General features: G+C 39.7%; 1 protein-coding gene across 6 annotated transcripts in view; it reads left to right on the forward strand.

The window, feature by feature from the left end:
- Positions 1-20587, forward strand: part of LOC140476282 (centrosomal protein of 170 kDa protein B-like) — a 91130-nt gene that overhangs the window by 56059 nt on the left and 14484 nt on the right. For 4 of the 6 annotated variants that reach the window (XM_072568649.1, XM_072568647.1, XM_072568646.1 and 1 more), the window contains exons 13-16: positions 5012-5228; positions 16319-16448; positions 19588-19626; positions 19743-19883. In XM_072568649.1, coding sequence (XP_072424750.1) covers positions 5012-5228; positions 16319-16448; positions 19588-19626; positions 19743-19883 — 527 coding nt within the window. The remainder of the gene's footprint in view (positions 1-5011; positions 5229-16318; positions 16449-19587; positions 19627-19742; positions 19884-20587) is intronic. The other 2 variants (XM_072568645.1, XM_072568650.1) reach the window with 2 other exon arrangements.

A 20587-nucleotide genomic window follows, 5' to 3' on the forward strand; every position in this document is an offset into this window, starting at 1 on the left:
ATTTGCAGCAATGTCCAGTAATTATAGAAAACAATGTAAAAGATATTCTGAGGCATCTGCAGCTCTAAGAATTGTCATTCAGCAGATTATTTTTCAATCCTTCTATTGAGCATCTGATAAGGCTGGTGGAGCCTTGCACTACAAACCAACTGGGGTCTCCAGTATCTTTGCAATTTACTGCCTGCTGCAAAATACCCCGTTGGTAGGCTTACATATTCCAGAAATAAAGAGTTTTATGAGCCATCTGGTATGTGGTGTGGAAATGTGTTTCCATCCCAGTGCCATGGAAAATATGTGAAGGAATGGGAGGAATTAGCTCAAGACAACAAGGAACTAAAAAACAACAGTGGTTTCAATGAGTAAACATTGGAATATCAGCCAAAGGCCCTTGGCACCTTTTGTTCTTAACCAGCAGCCTCAAAGAGACCCTAATTATCAAAGATGACTTCAAATTTCTTCATAAAACAGAAATCTTTAACCCTCCCTCCCCCAGCTTTGGTTTCTATGCTCAAAAATAAATCTGTAATTGTTTGGTGAAACCATGTTTGCTTTTCATAACAATTCCCGTCTTTACTACTACCACCACCACCATCACTTTTTGTTGTTATATTGACCCTTTGTCAGTTAACTTGCTTGCTGAACTCCTAATTCGGTACTTCCAATGATTCATGCTCATATGAGGTTTAGTAATAGATAGGTATGTCAGTTTCACTGAACCTTAGAGCTCTGAGGGGATTCTCATTTGAGACTTGCTTTCAGTAGCCATTCTCCTGAAGTGGTGCAAGCTCCTCTATCAATATCTGAAATTTTCTGATGCCTGTGTCAGATGGTGCCTTTGAAAAATAGGCTGAATGCTTTCTCTGAAATGTCTGACCATTCTTTGAAATATGCTGATGCTGATGATATCATTACAAACAAATTATGTTCTCACTCAGTTTAGAAGTTATGAGGAAGCCTAGTATTCGGGGGAGTTCTTGACAGCAGTTGAAATTGTGATTCGGCATCTCTATTTACACTGACTCTCTTTGAGATATGCCTTTTCATGTATTGTTTGGGTGTTCATGGGCTGATAGAGATGATAGCAACTGTCATTTAACTTCCAGAACCCTTAGTGACCATCCCGTAGAGTTCCCTGTTTTTAGTGCCCATAAAGAAGAAAATATTACCCGCAATGTCTTCACATTGCTCTCGTTGCCGTCATTCCTGGTTTCTTATCAATTGCAGGAAAATTAGGCAAAAGGCCAAAAGTATTAGATAAATAAAACCAAAGTGTGGGAGAAATTCAACAGGTACTGGTGGTATTTGTTGAAGAGAGAAAAATAGTTAATGTTTTCAGTTTAACAACACTTCTTTGGAACTGATTTTTGTTTTAGATTTCCAGCATCCGTGATATTTTGCTTTTAAGAATTTATTATTTATTCTACTTTTATGAATTCTACACTAAATCTTAACAATGCACTTGTAAGAGGTTCTATCCAGTGCCTCGGTACACTGAAGTGGTAGAATGCATTTACATAGTTGTTCGCCTACCAAGGTGCTGTTGGGAGTGTTATTATATATCATAACCATCTCTTTTCAGGGAGGGAGATGAATGAGTATTGTCAATTCCAGAATACCGTTGGAACAGACTTTTGGAAAGCTTGTTTTAATATGTAGAATGGTGTGTGGAGTAGATAATTGTGAAGAATTAAATAACAAATATATGTTCAATTCAGTAGTCATTAGATATTCTTGTCTTATCTTGTAATCAATGCCATAAAACTTTATAAATAGGCACAGTAATTGACTCCACCTTTTCAGCATCTGTAAAACAAAATTGTTGCAAACCAAAAAGATGAATGTTAGCAGTTGTCTTGTTAAAGACTTAGATTTTATTTCACTCCCTTCTAATCTTATTGAGATTTAATCAAACTTGTGATGTCTGGTACACTAACAAAATCAAATTTGGGTGTGACCAAGTATGTTTACTATTAACTTTTATTTTGGTGGGGAGTTCCTGGAATTCTCTTACTAAGGAAACTATGGGGTGTTTAAGGAGCTTGATTGAAATGTTATGTTTTGCTTTCTCTGATACTGACATATGTTAACTCCTCTGGCTATTTTACAATCAGGTTACTACAAACTGGAGATTAAGTGGAGATTGGTCTTGTGCTTCAAAAACAATGCCCTCATGTTATCTGGGATTAAATGCAGCTTTACGTCTTCACAGGTTTAAAATGTTGGTCAAATGTCTCATTTGTCTGCGGACAAGTGGGAGGGGGAAAGAAGTTGTATCCCTATGAGCAACTTTACAAAGCACTGTTACTAACTAACTCCATGGCTATGAAATTCACAGTTGTTTCAAAGCATTTTTTTTTAAATAATAGAAGTCTAGATTCATGGACATGCAATTTATTTCTTCCTCATTCAATTTTAAAGGGGATGGAAGACGAGAGAGATAATTACAAATATTTGTGTACGTATCTTTGAAAACAAGCTAATGAAACATTAAAAAATCAGGTAGGATTCTGGTCTCTCTAGACAGAGGTGAAATGTATGAAAGACAGGAACTGATGCTGAACCTGTATGAAACAGAAGTTCAGTGCCAGCTGGATTATTGTACTCAACTAGATATGGCATTTTAGGAAAGATATGTAAATTTTAGAGAGGGTACAGAGAAAATACGGAAAGAGGATTACAGTTCAATAGCTTTATTAGAGAAGCTGTATTATTTTCCTTTAAGTTGATAAAGGCAAAAGAACAAATTTTAAAGAGCACATATTTCAGGTGATTGGTCAAAAGAACCAGACATAATAAAACGTCATGTTTTGCTTTCTTCAACAAGTGGTTTGGGTTTGCAATGCACTGCTGGATAGGTTGCTGAATGCAAATTCAGTCTTAACTTTCAAAGGGAATTGGGAAAAATACTTAAAAGTGAAACATTACAGGGATATCAGGGAAGAATAGACAATTGAGGCAAAACTGAAATTGCTGTTTGAAAGAGCTAGTGCAGGAAGAAAGAAATAAATCACTCAAGGCTGTTCCACCATTCAGTGAGACCATGGCTGATCTCTGGCCTAATTCCACATACCTGCCTTTGGCTCATACCTCTTGATATCTCCAGATATGTTTTTGTTAAGCAATCTCAGATTTAACATTAACATCTGATTTTATATCGATTGCTATTTTGTGGAAGAGTTAAAAACATTTACCACACTTCGTGTGTGGAAGTGCTTCCTAACATCTCTCCTGAACAGTCTGGCCCCAATTCTCAGGCTATGCCAGCAGTTCTAGAATCCCTAACCAATGGAAATAGTTTAACTTTATCTAGCCTGTTTTTCCTGTTAATATCTTCAGGACTTCAATGAGATCACCCTTAACCCTCTAAATTTTAGAGAAAACACAGAGTTGATGGATTAAGTGACCACTTATGTTGTGCTATTTCATGATGCTGTGAATGACATTGTGTTCTGTGACTTGCATGGCATCTGGCTCGGAGCAATGAAATGCTGAGTTATTGTCAGAACGTAGCAAATGAACTGGGGCATCCAATCCTTCGAGCCTGCTTTGCCAATCAGTTTGATCATGGTTGGTAATCCTAGCTCCAGCCACTTCCTTAGCTCTGTGAGAGTTAATATCCATTGCAAACAAAAACTTAACTAAGATTTCAAATTATTAATTGAGCTAGCATCTATCGCATCCTGAAGGAGAAAGTTCTACAGTGTGGTCTTACTTTGTATGAAGAAGTGTTTCATAACTCCTGTCCAGAATGGCATTGATCTAACTTTTAAGGCTTTGGCCTTTATTATAGAGCTTCACCACCCCCCACCACCACTACCACCACTCCTACCCATCTCAGCAGAAACTGCCATCCATTAATTTCAGATTCAGAAAAATAAAACTTCAATCAAATAATTCTTGGCTACAAAACGTAAGCCTAGCTGACCTAATATGCTCATTATCCCACCTTTGGAACCTTGGTAATGTACTGGTGAAGCTGTGTGTACATTTTCCAAATCAACATAGGTACATCCTTTCTAAGGTGTTCTTCCCAGAACTGTATGCGTAACTTAGTTGTGGTGTAGCTGTATAATCTAATGTTCTAGTTGGAAATGCTAAAATTTCATTAGTCTTTTTAATTATTTTTGTACATGATTGCTACCTCTTTGTGATTTGTACACATGAATTTATAAATCTCTTGGAAATTATAGAATCCCTACAGTGTGGAACCAACAAGTCCACACATCCTCTGAAGAATAACCTACCTACCCAGACCCATCCCCTTACCCTATTACTCTACATTTACCCCTGACTAATGCATCTAACATACACATCCCTGAGCACTATGGGCAATTTAGCATGGCCAATTCACTTAAACTGCACATCTTTGGACTGTGGGAGGAAACTAGAACACCTGATGGAAACCAACACAGACACTGGGAGAATGTGCAAACTCCACACAGACGGTTGCCAAGGCTGGAATCGAACCTGGGTCCCTGGCGCTGAGGCAGCAGTGCTAGCCACTGAGCCACCATGCCACCCTAAGCTATAAGGGAGTCTTGGCTTATTGGGAGCAGATAAGAAAATGCAGTTAAGCTCTCAATCAGATCATCCATGATCTTTCTTTGTGGTGAAGCAGTCAAGAGACATTTTATTACTTACTCCTGCTCCTATTCTTTGGACCAAAGTTGTTCCTAACCTTCAAACATGTAGGAGAAAGTAGCTGGACCAATCTTTATCAGATCTAGAAAAGTGTTGTTTCTCAGCCCAGGAACTTAGGACTTAACCTGTGCAATAAGCCCATCACGTTTTCAATTAGGAAATTAATTTGTAAAATATTCAGAAAAAAATCATTATTTTATTTAAATTCAGAGCTCACCTCTGTTATGTATGCACTGACCTCTGCTCCAGGATTTTGAACAGTCTCCCTTTGTAGGAATCATGTGCTTTGTCTTAAACCTTGGGTTGTTCTGCCTATTGCTGTTATTCTAGTATTATCTTTCCCTTTATTTGGAACTAATTCTTTTACAAGACTCAAGATGGAGACAACAAACTTCAGATTACACTTCTACTTCAGAGGAGGAGTATAATTCAAATCACACCTCTCCTAAACACAACCGCTTACATGCTTCAACAGCCACACACAGCAGTAGAGGCCAATCTTCCAGTTCAGGAAGAACAAGACAAAACCTGGATGATGAAGAAGATCCGTATGAAAACTGGACTACACACAGTGCCGAAATTGCAAGGTATTGTAGAACTGTACTTGTACTGCACAGCATGTGAACGCAGAACAAATGATTGAATGAATTATTGTCATGTGTATTTTACTGTGAAATGCAACAAAATACAATGAAAAGCTTTAATTTGTCACCATAATCTGGCACTATCTTGATTGTTTAAGAATAAGGGAATGTTTTCACGCAGAGAGTGGTGCGTGTATGGAATGAGCTGCCAGAGACAGTAGTGGAGGCTGGTATAATTACAGCATTTAAAAGGCATCTGGGTAGGTACATGAATGTGAAGGGTTTAGAGGGATATGTGCCAAGTGCTGGCAAATGGGGCTAGATTAGGTTAGAATATCTGGCATGGGCGAGTTGGACCGAAGAGTCTGTTTCGATGCTGTATGACGCTATAACATGACTCGCTGAAATGATTTTTTTGAGGAAATGCCAAGCTCATGATATGTTACACTGACCTCTGCTGGACAATGCCACAGCAGCAAGGCAGACATCAAGAGCCTGATCTTGTAATTTTCAATAAAAATAGGAGCGCACATAGGATACAAGTGTACTATGCTGACTGCTATATGTTCAAATAGCTCTTAGCTTTTTCTTCCCTGTGAATTAATTAAGTTAGAGAACTTCTTTTTAAATAAATATACTCAATATAATTTTTCAAACAACAATTTTATAGCTAGGATAGAGATCTTTCAGTGCAAGACCTCTAGGCTGGTTTCAGTTACGGAAGAAAACCCGGAACAGGCTTGTTATAAGTGCTTGTAATGGTTGTGAGTTTGAATGTGGCTGAACATCACTTTGTCTGTACTACTCAACAGGGTGGCATGGTGGCTCAACAGTGCCTGGGACCCGGATTAAATTCCACCCTCGGTCTGGAGTTTATGTTCTCCCCATATCTGCATGAGTTTCTATCTGGTGCTCTGATTTCCTTCCACAGCCAAACATGTGCATGCTAGGTGGATTGGCTGTGCTAGATTGCCCATGGTGTCCGGGGATGTGTCAGTTAGGTGGATTAGCCATGGTATCCTATGTGAATAGTGTGGGAGCTAGGTCTGGGTGGAACCCTCTTCAGAGGGTCAGAGCAGACTTGATGGGCTACATGACCTCTTTCTGTACCGTAGGGATTCTGAGAATAGTTCTTAGGGATCTTATAGTTTGGGATAATCATGCTTATTTGGAGGTGTGACCCCTGCTGTTCATTGCTAACACTCAGAACAAGAAGTGAATTAAGGTTCTTATTTTATGTAAAGGGAGTACTGGAACAAAAATAATTTTAGTTTTGTTATGATTCTCATTAATCCACAGAGTTCAGGATAGATGAGGAAAGCAGTCCACACATACCATCTCTAGTTTTGTCACTACTACTTTAACTATGGAATAAATCACTGCTGGTTTCTCTCTAATGGCGTGTTCTCCCACAGATGAGACTTGCCATATAATAGCTGCAGAACATTTGAACACAATTCAACCAATAGTAGAGGAATAAGCCAATGCTATTTTATAGGCCTGTGGATTGAAAGAAGCAAAATGGCCCTTAGTAGAGTGAAATGCTGCTCTTGTCGGATGTGGGAGTTTGGGGAGAGTTTACGGGTTACTGAGGATTACATCTGCAATAAATGCTGTTGTTTGCGAATTCTATTAGATTAAATGGATCGATTGGAGAGGCAGTTAGAGGCAATGAGGAATTTACAAGAGCAAGGGGATGTGATGGATGGCAGTTATAGGAAAAGGGTAAGGTCTCCGATACAGTCACGTAGAAAGGTTAACTACAGGAAAGGTAAGAGAGGGCGGCAGCGAATGCAGGAGCCTTCTGTGGCTATTGCCATTTCAAACAAGTATGCTGTTTTGAAAAATGTAGATGACAATGGATTCTGAGGGGAATATAGCACAATCGGCCAAGGTTCTGGTATTGAGACTAGCTGTAATGTAATGAGAGGTACGTCTGGTTCTGAGCAATTGATTGTGTTAGGGGACTGTCTAGTCAGAGGTACTGACAGCAGCGAAAAATCATAATGGTGTGTTGCTTCGGTGGTGCCAGGATCAAGGATGTCTCAGAGGGAGTGCAGAATGTTCTCACAGGGGAGAGGGGCCAGCAAGAGGTCGTTGTACACATTGGAACTAATGACATTGAAAAAGACAAGGTTGAGATTCTGAAGGTTTAGGCAGGAATTTAAAAAGAAGGTCCTCGAAAGTAGTAATATCTGGATTACCCCCGGTGCTATGAGCTAGTGAGGGCAGGAATAGAAGGATAGAACAGATGAATGCATGGCTGAGGAGCTGGTGTATGGGAGAAGGATTCACATTTCTGGATCATTGGAAACTGTTTTGGGGTAGAAGTGACCTGTACAAGAAGGATGGATTGCACCTAAATTGGAAGGGAATTAATATACTGGCAGGGAGATTTGCTAGAATTGCTCAGGAGGATTTAAACTAGTAAGGGGTGGTGGCGGCGGTGGCGGTGGCGGTGGCGGTGGTGGTGGTGGTGGTGGCGGTGGCGGTGGTGGTGGTGGCGGTACATCATAGCAATTACGGAAACATGGCTCAGGGCAGGACCGCAGCGTAATGTTCCAGAATACAAATGCTACAGGAAGGACAGAAAGGGAGGCAAGAGAGGAGGGGGAGTGGCATTTTGATAAAGGATAGCATTACAGCTGTGCTGAGGGAGGAAATACATCCAGGGAAGTTATTTGGGTGAAATGAGAAATAAAAAAGGGATGATCACCTTATTGGGATTGTATTATAGAACCCCTAATAATCGGAGGGAAGTTGAGGAACAAATGTGTAAGGAGATCTGTTATTTGTAAGAATAATAGGGTGGTTATGGTAAGGAATTTTAACTTTCCAAACAAACACTGGGACTGCCATAGTGTTAAGGGTTTAGATAGAGAGGAATTTGTTAAATGTGTACGAGAAAATTGTCTGATTCAGTATGTGGATGTACCTACTAAAGAAGGTGCAAAACATGACCTACTCTTGGGAAATAAGGCAGGGCAGGTGACTGAGCTGTCAGTGGGGGAGCGCTTTGGGGCCAGCGACCATAATTCTATTAGTTTTAAAATGGTGATGGAAAAGGATAGACCAGATCTAAAAGTTGAAGTTCTAAATTGGAGAAAGGCCAATTTTGACGGTATTAGGCAAGAACTTTCAAAAGCTGATTGGGCGCAGATGTTTGCAGGTAAAGAGACGGCAGGAAAATGGAAAGCCTTCAGAAATGAGATAACGAGAGTCCAGATAAAGTATATTCCTGCTAGGGTGAAAGGAAAAGCTGGTAGGTATAGGGAATGCTGGGTGACTAAAGAAATTGAGGGTTTGGTTAAGGAAAAGAAGCAAGCATATGTAAAGTATAGACAGGATAGGTTGAGCGAATCCTTAAAAGAGTATAAAGGAAGTAGGAGTATACTTAAGAGGGAAATCAGGAGGGCAAAAAGGGGACATGAGATAGCTTTGGCAAATAGAGTTAAGGAGAATCCAAAGAGTTTTTGCAAATACAAAAAGTACAAAAGGGTAGCTAGGGAGAGAATAGGGCCCCTCAAAGATTCGCAAGGCGGCCTTTGTGTGGAGCTGCAGGAGATGGGACAGATACTAAATGAGTATTTTGCATCAGTGTTTACTGTGGAAAAGGACATGGATGACATAGAAAGTAGGGAAATAGATGGTGACATCTTGAAAAATGTCCGTATTACAGAGGAGGAAGTACTGGATGTCTTGAAACACAATGTTGCAGCAGTATAGATCATTGGTTAGGCCATAGTTGGAATATTGCATGCAATTGTGATCTCCTTCCTATCGGAAAGATGTTGTGAAACTTGGGCTCAGAAAAGATTTACAAGGATGCTGCCAGGATTGGAGGATTTGAGCTATAGGGAGAGGTTGAATAGGCTGGGGCTGTTTTCCCTGGAGCGTTGGAGGCTGAGGGGTGACTTTATAGAGGTTTATAAAATCATGAGGGGCTTGGATAGGATAAATAGATAGTCTTTTCCCTGCGGTGGGGGAGTTCAGAACTAGAGGTCATGGGTTTAGGGTGAGAGGAGAAAGATATAAAAGAGACCTCAGGGGCACCTCTTTCAAGCAGAGGGTTGTGCATGTATGGAATGAGCTGCCAGAGAAAGTGGTGGAGGCTGGTACAATTGCAACATTTAAAAGGCAGTTGGATGGATATATGAATAGGAAGGGTTTGGAGGGATATGGGCCAGGTGCTGGCAGATGGGACTAGATTGGGTTGGGATATCTGGTCGGCATGAACGAGTTGGACCGAAGGGTCTGCTTCCATGATGTGCCCCTCTATGACTCTAGTTCAGATTCTTTTTGTAATTATAGTTGCTTTGAAATTGATACAGACTTTCTCTACAGGGGGTGAAGAAGTTTATTATTTCACTGCAGTTAAAAACATTTTTATAGTAATAGGAACAAAAAAAAATCATCATTGGCTTGTTACATCACTGGTGATTAAGCTTTGTTCTAAAGGTTTTTGGCCACTGGAGATTTGTGTATTTACACAATACTTTTTAATGATTTCAATCGTCAAGGATCAAAAGTGATAAACACATCATGGTTATATTTTGACATTATTCATTCTTTCAGAAAGAATTCCATGCATTCAACTATCATTTTGATAAAAGTCACCAGACATCCAACCATTACAGTTGATATCATCTGTTTCACAGATGATTGTCATTAGGTTTTAACCTCAACAGTTTGGATTTTCAAATATTTTGGAATCTCTTGTGGCATTCAAAGAGACACCATGTATATCTGAATGGAATAAACTCACCCCATTAACATTATGTTTGTATGTAGAGATTGCACTAAAAAGACCCCTAATTACTCATTTCAGAAACCTGCAAGCACCAATATTGCAGGTTAAGGTCAGACCTTCAAACAATATTTTTTTTTCTGGGATCCTTTTCTAATGAATTTAAATTTAATTGAAGTTTAATAGTTACTAAATCATCTATTGCCTGATTTATTTTTAGTATGCTATATATTCATGCATTCTTAAAATTAAATACAAAAATTGTTGCATTAATAAGATGGCCTTTTGTAAGAAATGAAAAATAATATTGATCATGTTGGCATAAATTCTATGTTTGGAGTATAGTGATTTTCTTTTTCTTGTAATGACCTTGTAATCTAATTTCTGGTTTCAGACAACAATTATAATTGGCCTGCTGAAGTTAAAATAGTGCAACATTGACAAATGACTGAACGTTTATCAATATTGTAGCAAACCATGACAAACCTTAATTTGTTACAATATGACTCCACCCAATCAGTATTCGTGACCATTTTATGAAATAGGGGAAACCAGAGGTTCTAGTACAAGAACAATTAAATTTCAAAGTATTATAGTCTTGACAATGATCCAAAAGTCTAAACAGTTACATGTTGTATCAGACTTAAGACTGGCTCCATGCTTGGTTGCATAATGTCAAAATGGAAAAGGCTTTAAGCCACCTTATCTCTGTCCGACTCGTCCATATTGTGTGAATACTCTGTTTCTATAATTATGGTTTCTTGTGCACCATTATTCCTTTAAGAGTCTTTTTTGATCAAAGATGGGATTGCCTTTCGTCATACTCCATACCTGGCTAAGTATCTGTTTTTCTGTGCATTGAAGAATCTTCTATCTTTGTGCCACTACACAAATGCAGTTGTTGGCATATTCTGACCAGTTGGAAATAACAGTCAAATGAAATCTGGTTTTAGACTTCTGAACTTGGGCTGTTTAATAATATGGGGAGCATTTGAATATTTGGATGGGTGTATGAATAGGATGGGTTTGGAGGGATATAGGCCGGATGCTGGCAGGTGGGACTAGATTGGGTTGGGATATCTGGTCGGCATGGACGAGTTGGACCAAAGGGTCTGATTCCATGCTGTACATCTCTATGACTGTATTTTGGAGAAGTCCTGGCTGTAGCTTGCTGATGTTTTCAAGCTAGGGCTATCTTCATTTGGATTCCAGGAGGTTTATATTGTCAGACAGTTCCACCGTTTATAACAATCCATCCAACTCACTTACACCAGCGTCAGAGTTGTAAGACAACACTAAACTGATTTTACTGCTGGAAAAATTAATTTGGACTTAAGAATAAACACTGGGAAACAGCTCACGGAAAGTGAACGGTCAAAACCTGATTTAAACAAATGCTAATTGTAATTTGATTGTAATAATTTACCTTGGGGCTAATGATACCCGGTGTCAAAATAATACTTATAATTTAAGTTTTATTGTAACTTGTGAAATCTTGAGAGTCTGTTTACGTGTTTGTTTTTGGTAACTCTTTGATCAAGTGTTTCCCAGGACATTGTGGGAAGTTAGGAAGAAATTGCGGAGCCACTAGTGGAGAAATATGTATTATGTATAGCCATGGGTGATGTGCCGGAGAACGAGAGGGTGGCTAATGTTGTGCCTTTGTTTAAGTCAGTCTGTAAGGAGGTGCCTGAGAACTATAGACCTGTGAGTTTGACATCAGTAGTGGATACATTATTGGAGGGGACTTTGAGAGAGAGGTGTTTTTTATTATTCATTCACAGGATGACGGCGTCGCTGGTCAGGCCAGCATTTATTGCCCATCCCTGATTACCCAGAGGACAGATAGGAGTCAACCACATTGTGGGTCTGGAGTCACATGTAGGCCAGATGGGGTAAGGATGGCGGTTTTCATCCCTAAAGACATTAGTGAACGAGGTGGGTTTTTACAACAATTGACAATGGACTCATTGTCATCGTTAGATTCTTAATTCCAGATTTTATTAAATTAAAACTACACCGTCTGCCGCAGCAGAATTCAAACCCAGGACCCCAGAACATTAGCTGGGTCTCTGGATTAACAGTTTACTGATGATACCTCTCAGCCATTGCTTCCCCTTGAATTACATGTATTTAGAGAGGCCAGGACTGATTAGGGATAGTAAGCATGGCTTTGTGAGTGGGAAATCATGTCTTTCAAACTTGACTGAATTTTTTGAGGACAAAACCAAACAAATTGAGGGCAAAGCAGTAGATGTTAAAGCGTCAGATCTTTGAGTCAAGGAGTTGGGAGATCGGTATTGGTGAGGCCACTTTTGAAATACTGTGTTCAGTTATGATTGCCTTACTAGAGGAAGGATATTACTAAGTTGGACAGGGTTCAGAAAAGATATACCAGGATGTTGTCGGGATTGGGAGTGGGTGGGGGGGAGGGGAGGGAGCGGGGGGAGGTTGAGTTATGAGGATAGGCTGGAATTTCCTTCCCTGGAGTTTAGGAGGTTAAGGGGTGACCTGAAGAGGTTTTTAAAATCATGAGGGGTATAGTTACATGAATAGCAAAGGTCTTTTATCTAGGGTGGGGGAGTTCAAGATGTGGGGAGTAATTTTAAGGTGAGAGGAGAAAGATTTAAAAGGGACCTGAGGGGGAATCTTTTCCACATAAGAGGGTGGTTTAAATGTGAAATGAACTGTCAGAGGAAGTGGTAGATGCAGGTACAGTTACAGCATTTAAAAGACATTTGGATAAGTACATGAATAGGAAAGGTTTAGAGGGATATGGGCCAAAATGCCCACAAGTGGGACTAGTTTAGTTTGTGAAATTTGGCCAGTATGGATAAGTTGGACCAAAGGGTCTATTTTCGTACTATATGGCTCTATAATCTGGGTCTGTCATTTTATGTCGTCTTTTCCTTTTTGCCTCGCTGAGACACCTCACCATACATTATTTTACTTCATCACTGTCTGCTGATGTGTGCCCCCATTTCCCATCACAAACGTTCAGTAACCTTCGATCTTCCAGCTATGCCTCTCTCAGCTTCCACCAAAGTGTTCATCGAGGCATTGTCTCCTTTTGATCAGCAACTTTAATGTTTTCATCTGACCTCTCATCAACACACAATTTCATTCCTGTCTAAGTCAACCCTCTCTAAGCTAACCCTGAGAGTCAATTCACTCCAACTAATTGCACGTCTCTCTTCAAAATACACATTCATTTGTGCCCTTGTCGTCCGTGAACCAATTGTGGATGATTGCATTGACATCACAGCCTTAATGTAAACATGACTTCATGGTGATGACACCTTTCCCCTTCAGGAAATCTCCTCAGTTGTCCTGTTTTCCATCCATTGCCCCATCAAGTCTATCAGATAGATGACAGTGACCTAAGTCCGTCTTCGTCTGGCAACTCTCCTCCTGTAAGCAACTCATCTGCTTCACTCACTGATATTTCACCAAGAGGATCTTTACTGCTTTACTCCCTCAGTTTCTGCATACAATAGCTTCTTATCTTCTGCGATTTCAACCACAATCTCAACTCATGCTCTCTCTCCACTGAGTTCACTGTCCTCTTATCCTCGCTCAATCTCTACTTTCATTTAAACTGCCCAACTCAGAGCCAACCTCTTGACCTTCCCATCCCATGGTTTTGCTGGTTCTCTCCTATTACTCTGATAGATAAGGCCATCTCTGATTGCTTAGTTTTATCATGTATATTCCCCTCACGTGCCCCTGCATGTTTTTCTACTTTGCCTAAAAAGCTCCCCTTCATTTTGCTTACAACTCCAGTGTCAAAACCTCAGCTGTCAAGCTTTTAATCTTCTGTACAGCACAGCATTTCTGCAGCTAATGATTGTTCAACTGCACCCTCACCTCCACATTTGATCCCACAGTTCCCAATAAAACCATTGCTTTTTTTCACCCTGGACATTACCCCTGCTATAGATCACATCTCCCCTTCTTGAGCAACTAGTGTAGCCATTTTTTGCCAGATTTAGCTGGGTCACACATGGCAAAGTTGGTCCTTGTTTTAAGCTGCTCCCTATTCTAGGGTCATTCTGGAATGCAGCAAATAGCCAATGACTTCTTATCTGTACTGCAAACCATCTTTTTAAACTCCTTTCCAATGTTCTTCCTCATCTCCATTAAGCATGAGAGCTTCATGAACTTCTTTGTGACTAAGACTGTAATCCTACTTGAGCAACTACCTTTACCTCATCCCTCCATTCCAATGGATTAGTGGTACTGGAAGAGCACAGCAGTTCAGGCAGCATCCAAGGAGCTTCGAAATCGACGTTTCGGGCAACAGCTCTTCCTCAGGAATTCCTGATGAAGGGCTTTTGCCCGAAACGTCAATTTTGAAACTCCTTGGATGCTGCCTGAACTGCTGTGCTCTTCCAGCACCACCAATCCAGAATCTGGTTTCCAGCATCTGCAGTCATTGTTTTTACCTCCATTCCAATGGCCCACCATTGGAATATCCATTAGCCTGCTCTACACTCTCACCTTTGTCTAGTTTCTGACATGCCCTGTCTGAACTCATCTTGTCTATGCAATATACATTTTGATCATGCAATCTAATTTCCCCTAAATTGCAGACTATTCAAGTTTCTTTTCTGGTACTCATGCTAGCCAATAATCTTGATGTGTCACTTTCTTCAGGTCTTTGTTCCTATCCTATAAATTTGCAGTTATTCCCCCCTTCCCTCAAAAAAATCAATCTTTGGCCCAGTTTCCTTGAAAATTACTGCCCCATTTCCAATCTCTCTTTCATCTTTTAAGTCCTTGAAAACATTGTCACTTTCAAAACCCATGCCCATAATTTGTGGATTTTCATGTTTGTATCTATCAAATCAGGTTTCCACTCCCAGATCAAATGAAGTCTTAAATCTCAAATGGCATCTTGTGTGCTTACAATAAAGGTAAACCTGCCCTTCTCATCAACTTTACCTGTTTGCAATCATTGACACAATTAATCTAATTAACCAACTGCCATCTTCCCATACCTTTGCCATTGTCCAGCTTAATGGGGGTTGCTCTCATTTGGTTCTGTCCTTATTTATCTGATCAAAGCCAGATTATCACTTCCAGTAGCTTCTTTTTCCAATTCCACAGTAATATTTCTGGCATCCCCCGAGGATGTTTCTTTGGCCCTTTTACTATCTCTTGTCTTTCTGCTGCTTGCTGTGGGCAAAGAATTGTAGGGCTTGAGGAGATTACTGATACAGGAATGGGTAGGGCCAGAGAAACTTGGAAACAAGGATGAGAATTTTAAGATCAAGTAGGCAATAATTTTCACAATGACACCCACTTCTACCTTACCACCACCTTTGTGCACTCCTGCAGTGGTTTTTAAATTATCTGATTGCTTATATGAGATGCTGTACTGAATAAGGAGAAATATCCTCCAATTAAATATTGAGAAATCTGAAGCAGTGTGCATATTAAAAGCTGTTACCCATGTTAGATGAGTGACTGCATTTCTGAAATGCTTAATTGCCCAGGGAGCATTTTAAGATATCCATTGTCTGTGAAAGCATTGTAAAAATTTCAAGTATTTCATTTTTTCTTTTGTTTCAAATCCCTGCTCCAAGGTCATTTTCTAGCTGCCAACTCTATCCAAATACACGACAAAAGTCGGAAACTAATTTAGATTGTCCGCAACCATTGTATGACCTTTGACATGGAGATAAGCTGTTAATCACGCATTCATGCCATTACTAAAATAGGCTATTTCCATCCTCTGTAACATTGTCCAACTTCCCCCTGCCTCATTCATGGCCTCTGTTACCTTTAGCCTTGACCATTCAAATGCATTCTGCTGGTCTCCCCCTTTCCGTCCTCTATAAACCTGCTGCTGTATCTTCACTCTCACCAAATCCCCTTGGACAATCAGCCCCATGCTTCCTGACCAATGTTGCCTACTTGATCTTAATATTTTCATCCTTGTTTCCAAGTTCCTCTGGCCCTATCCATTCCTCTGTCTCAGTAATCTCTTCAAGCCCCACAATTCTTTGAGATATTTGGTTTCATATACTTATGATCTCTCGAGCATTCCAAATTTTAATCACTCCAGTATTGATGCTGCCAAAACCGTTGAACTCCCTTCTTACACTGATATTTCCTTCTTTAAGACACTTCTTACAGCCTGCTTCTTTAACAAGGCTTTTGGCTATCTCACCTGATATCTTATGTGGTTTTATAATACTGCTGTGAAGTACTTCAGGATACTTTACTTTGTTAAAGCTGCATTACAAGTTCGTGGCTTTCATTACTAGATTATACATATTTGGTAATAAATTTATTAAACATATCTTTTGTTACTATTAAACATCATTATTTTGCATTTTAGACTCAGCCAAGATTTAGCCAAAGATTTGGCAATCCTCGCGAGGGAGATTCATGATGTAGCAGGTGATGGGGACTCTTTCAGTTCATTACCGCCATCTACTCTTGGCTCCACAATTTCAGCCAGGGAAGAGGTAAGATCAGTTGTACATTACTTCCAATGCCCTCTGACAGAAGTACAGATAAGTATGTCAAAAAAATTAAACTGTAATAAAAGCCATTGAATATATTAAGATGCCCACATTCTATGATTAAAGAATAATTAATATTGAGTGTTACTAGATTTGGAACTGGGACAAAAAAATTGGAAAGCATGAATGCAAGAGTACTTTGGAAAGGCTTCAGAAACATGATGCAAAGGGCCAGATTATCGCTGCAGAGACAGTCAGGCAGTTTATCAATTTGGCAAACCTGACTCTGTTTAAAGGGTCCTAAAAGCTCTGTTATTCTCTCTGGAGAGGTAGGTGCAGGATAGAAGGCCCACCTCACATCTTGAAGACTACATCCCAGTTATGATTAAAATTTTTAGGTTCTCTAATCCTCACCGTAATGCCTCAACACTCCTGCCCCTCCCAATCATGACTTCTGTGCCAACTCGAGTCCCTAGCCACACTCTCTGGCCCCTCATTGTCCATGCCAAATTAAATCCTCTGTGGTGCCTGACTCTCCATGCAAACTTGTATCCTTTCCAAAGGCATTCACCTCGCATGCACTGTGTATGTAACCAAATAATACCAATGACACATGGGACTTGCTGAGAAAAACGAACCCATTCAGAAATGTTCTTTGCAAAAAAAATTGCTGTTCTTACAACCCTATAAAAAGGTCAATCAAAGTTTATTATTGAAGTATCAATAATAGAAGATTGAAACACTTCACAACACTAAATTTATGGAAAGCGATCATAAGAAGATAAACTTGTTATAACCACTTAAGCATGACAATTTGTTTCACTTGTTGAAACAGAATACCTGCTGAGCTGGGATTTATTGGTCTGGCCTCTAGCCAAACATTAATGCTGTTTGGTTATGTACATTGAGTGATTGAGCACGGAAGTAGGCAGCCATAGGGAAAATGCTAGAATCTATAAAAATGGACATGAAAATAGCACACTTGTAGGATTGAGAAGAATTGACATGGATTTATGAAAGGGGAATCATGTTTGACAACCTGTTGGACTTTTTTTGATGATGCAAATAACAGAGTAGAAGTGGATAGCATGGAGAGTATGTGAAGATGTGGGGAGTAGCTAGGGGACATGGGGTAAGATTTTTAGAATTAACTTTCCAAAAGGTCCCTGAATCTAAATTCTGGCTCTCAGCTCCTGAAGTTGCTGACGTGATTCTATAAAATATACAAGAAGCGAGGAGATGCCTATTCCTATGAAGGAGCCAGCCAAGTCAGGGGTGCAGATTCTTTTACCCAGGAAAGTCACCAGCCTCAGAAAGGAGGTGAATTTGGGTGCCATCAGCTATTTTTAAATCACTTCAAAGTCCTCCAAACTCATTATCCATTAAATTGAAAAGCTTTGAGAGATTTAAATAGCTTTCCATTGTGTGAGTGAGTAATTGTGGGCAAGACGGCAGGGTGGTAGGTGATCAGGTCAGGTTAGGTCTAGCCAGGGGTATAGGAGGTCAGGGGTCACATGGGAATCCAAGGATAAGGTGAATGAGAGAGCTAGGGTGGGGGGATGGGGGAGAAGTTCATTGAGGATGTGGAGGTAGATGAAAGAGTTAAGAGGATGGCGAGAAAGTGTGTGTGTTGGAAGAGTTAATTGTTACCCAGAAGTTAGAACTTTCTTTATTCATCCAACATTTCTTTATTCATCCAACATTTCTTGGGTAACTATCCAGGTAAACAATGCACGTGCCAGGCAATGACCATCTCCAACAATCGAGAATACGACCATCCTAAACCTGGGCATTCAATCGCAGAACCCCCCACTATCAACATTTTAGGAAGTTACTATAATCAGAAACTCAGCTGAACCAGACATATAATTCTGTAGCTGGAAAGAGCAGGTCAGAGACTAGGAATTTTGCAGTCCGTAACATAACACCTGACTCCACAAAGCCTATCCACCACCTACAAGCTACAAGTCAGGGGTGTGACCATCTTTCCATAATTCCTGCTTGTTTGGATGAATGCAATTCCAACAACATTCAAAAAGTTTGACACCATCCCAGGACAAAGCAACCCACTTGATTGGCCCCACCACCTCCAACATTCACTCCCTTCACCAAAAGTGTACAGTAGCAACAGTGTGTATCGTCTGCCAGATACATTGCCATAACTCTACAAGGCTTCTCAGGCAGCACCTTCCAAACCTAACAATTCTATCAAGTCAAAGGACAAAGGTAGCAGGTTCTTGGTAACCCACTATCTACAAGTTCTCTTCCATGTTGTACATCAAGCTGACTTGGAAATATTTCACCATACCTTTAGTTGCATGGGATCAAAGTCATACTCTTCCCTAGAACTGCAGCAATACAATAAGGCATATCCACCTCTCCAGTGAAGTTAGGAATGGGCAATAGATGTTAGCCTAGTCAGTGACACCCTCAAAATATAAAGAGTCCGAACCCTCTGAAGTCTCTGTCTAAATTAGAGACCTTTTGTGGAACATTTCATATGTATGGTAACTGTGTGTCTGAAGTGTCAGCTTCTGAGCAATTCCTGTAGAGTTTTTTTTGTGGGACTTCGCTGGAGTATGTTCAGTGTCTGATGATCCAGAAACTGGACACACTGGGCTTTTGCGCTGCTCAATCATATCCCTAGGAATTAGACAGTTGAAGATACTGGAAGTAAAATCTACATTTTTGTTTTGCCCATTGAGAAAGAATTTCAAAAAGATCATGGCTGATCAAATTGTGGCCTACCTACCTGTTCCCCTTAATCACCATCTTTAATGGTACCACAAAATAAGTCTGAAGCAGAAGCAGTTTAATAAACAGTGCTCATTTACAGAGAGATTTTTATAATGTCTTGCAAATATTTTTGTGTGTGTGGGCTACATTTTTATAATTCCCAAATAAGAGAAACCAAATGGGCGACTTTTATTTCATAGATAGTTGTCTGTCTTGCTTTATTGTTGAACCTCTTCCTGTAAGAAGAGTTAAAGCTTTTTTTATAGTCTGTCTGTGTTTTGCATATATGTTTCAAATTGTGAGGCAATTTGATTTCATTCAAATCTTTTTATTGCTATGTTTTAATAGAACTTCTCATTAAATAATGTGTTGTTATCTCTTGTTTAATTTTGTTTTTTAAACTCAGATTCCAAAATCATCATCACGGACATCCCATAACTCTCAGGTGCATCATTCAGTTTCCATCTTTCATTTTAGAACATGTGATTTTACTTATGTTTACGCACTTAGAACACACATGGTTAAACTGAGATTTTAAACATAGTTTACACATTTTTTTAGTTGGTGCAGCACATTCCTGAAGCAAGTCTGAACTTTCAGAAGGTTCCCCCAGAATCTTCAGGAATTAAGAAAGATTTGGATCAAAATATGAATGATAGCAAAGATCCAGATTCAAAAAGAAGAAGCTGGAACAGAGAAGAGGTTATCTTTGTTTTCTATATATTTGAGCAATGCCATGAGTTGCCTTTGTTTCTCAGAAGTGTGGGTGCATCATTTTATATTAATGACTATAATGGTGGGCTAAATTTGTAAGGTATTGCGAAGCTAACGATAATGTTTGTTAGAAGAGAATGTGTTATATTAAAATGTACATTTTGTGAAGTCTTGAATGTTTTAAAAATGATATACACATATAATCCATGTCGCAATCTATTGAAACAAATGTAAATCATGAGTTGTTGAAGCAAAGTGGGGAATGAAGTGCACTTATAAATGCAAGTGTGTATAGGTTTCATTCATGTATATAAATGACTGATTTACTTTGTGGCATATTGTAGCATCAAATCAAAATAAAATAAAATCATTTACAATAATACAGCACATAAAGAGGCCACTCACTTATCAAGTTTGCACAAGTTCTCTCAAAAGCAACTTTTGCACATCCTCCCCGTGTCTGCGTGGGTTTCCTCCGGGTGCTCCGGTTTCCTCCCACACTCCAAAAATGTGCAGGTTAGGTGAATTGGCCATGCTAAATTGCCCGTAGTGTTAGGTGAGGGGGTAAATGTAAGGGAATGGGTCTGGGTGGGTTGCGCTTCAGCGGGTCGGTGTGGACTTGTTGGGCCAAAGGGCCTGTTTCCACACTGTAAGTAATCTAATCTAATCTAACCTCGTTAATCCCACTCACT

Source organism: Chiloscyllium punctatum, chromosome 4, assembly GCF_047496795.1.
Source record: "Chiloscyllium punctatum isolate Juve2018m chromosome 4, sChiPun1.3, whole genome shotgun sequence".
Lineage (NCBI taxonomy): Eukaryota > Metazoa > Chordata > Chondrichthyes > Orectolobiformes > Hemiscylliidae > Chiloscyllium > Chiloscyllium punctatum.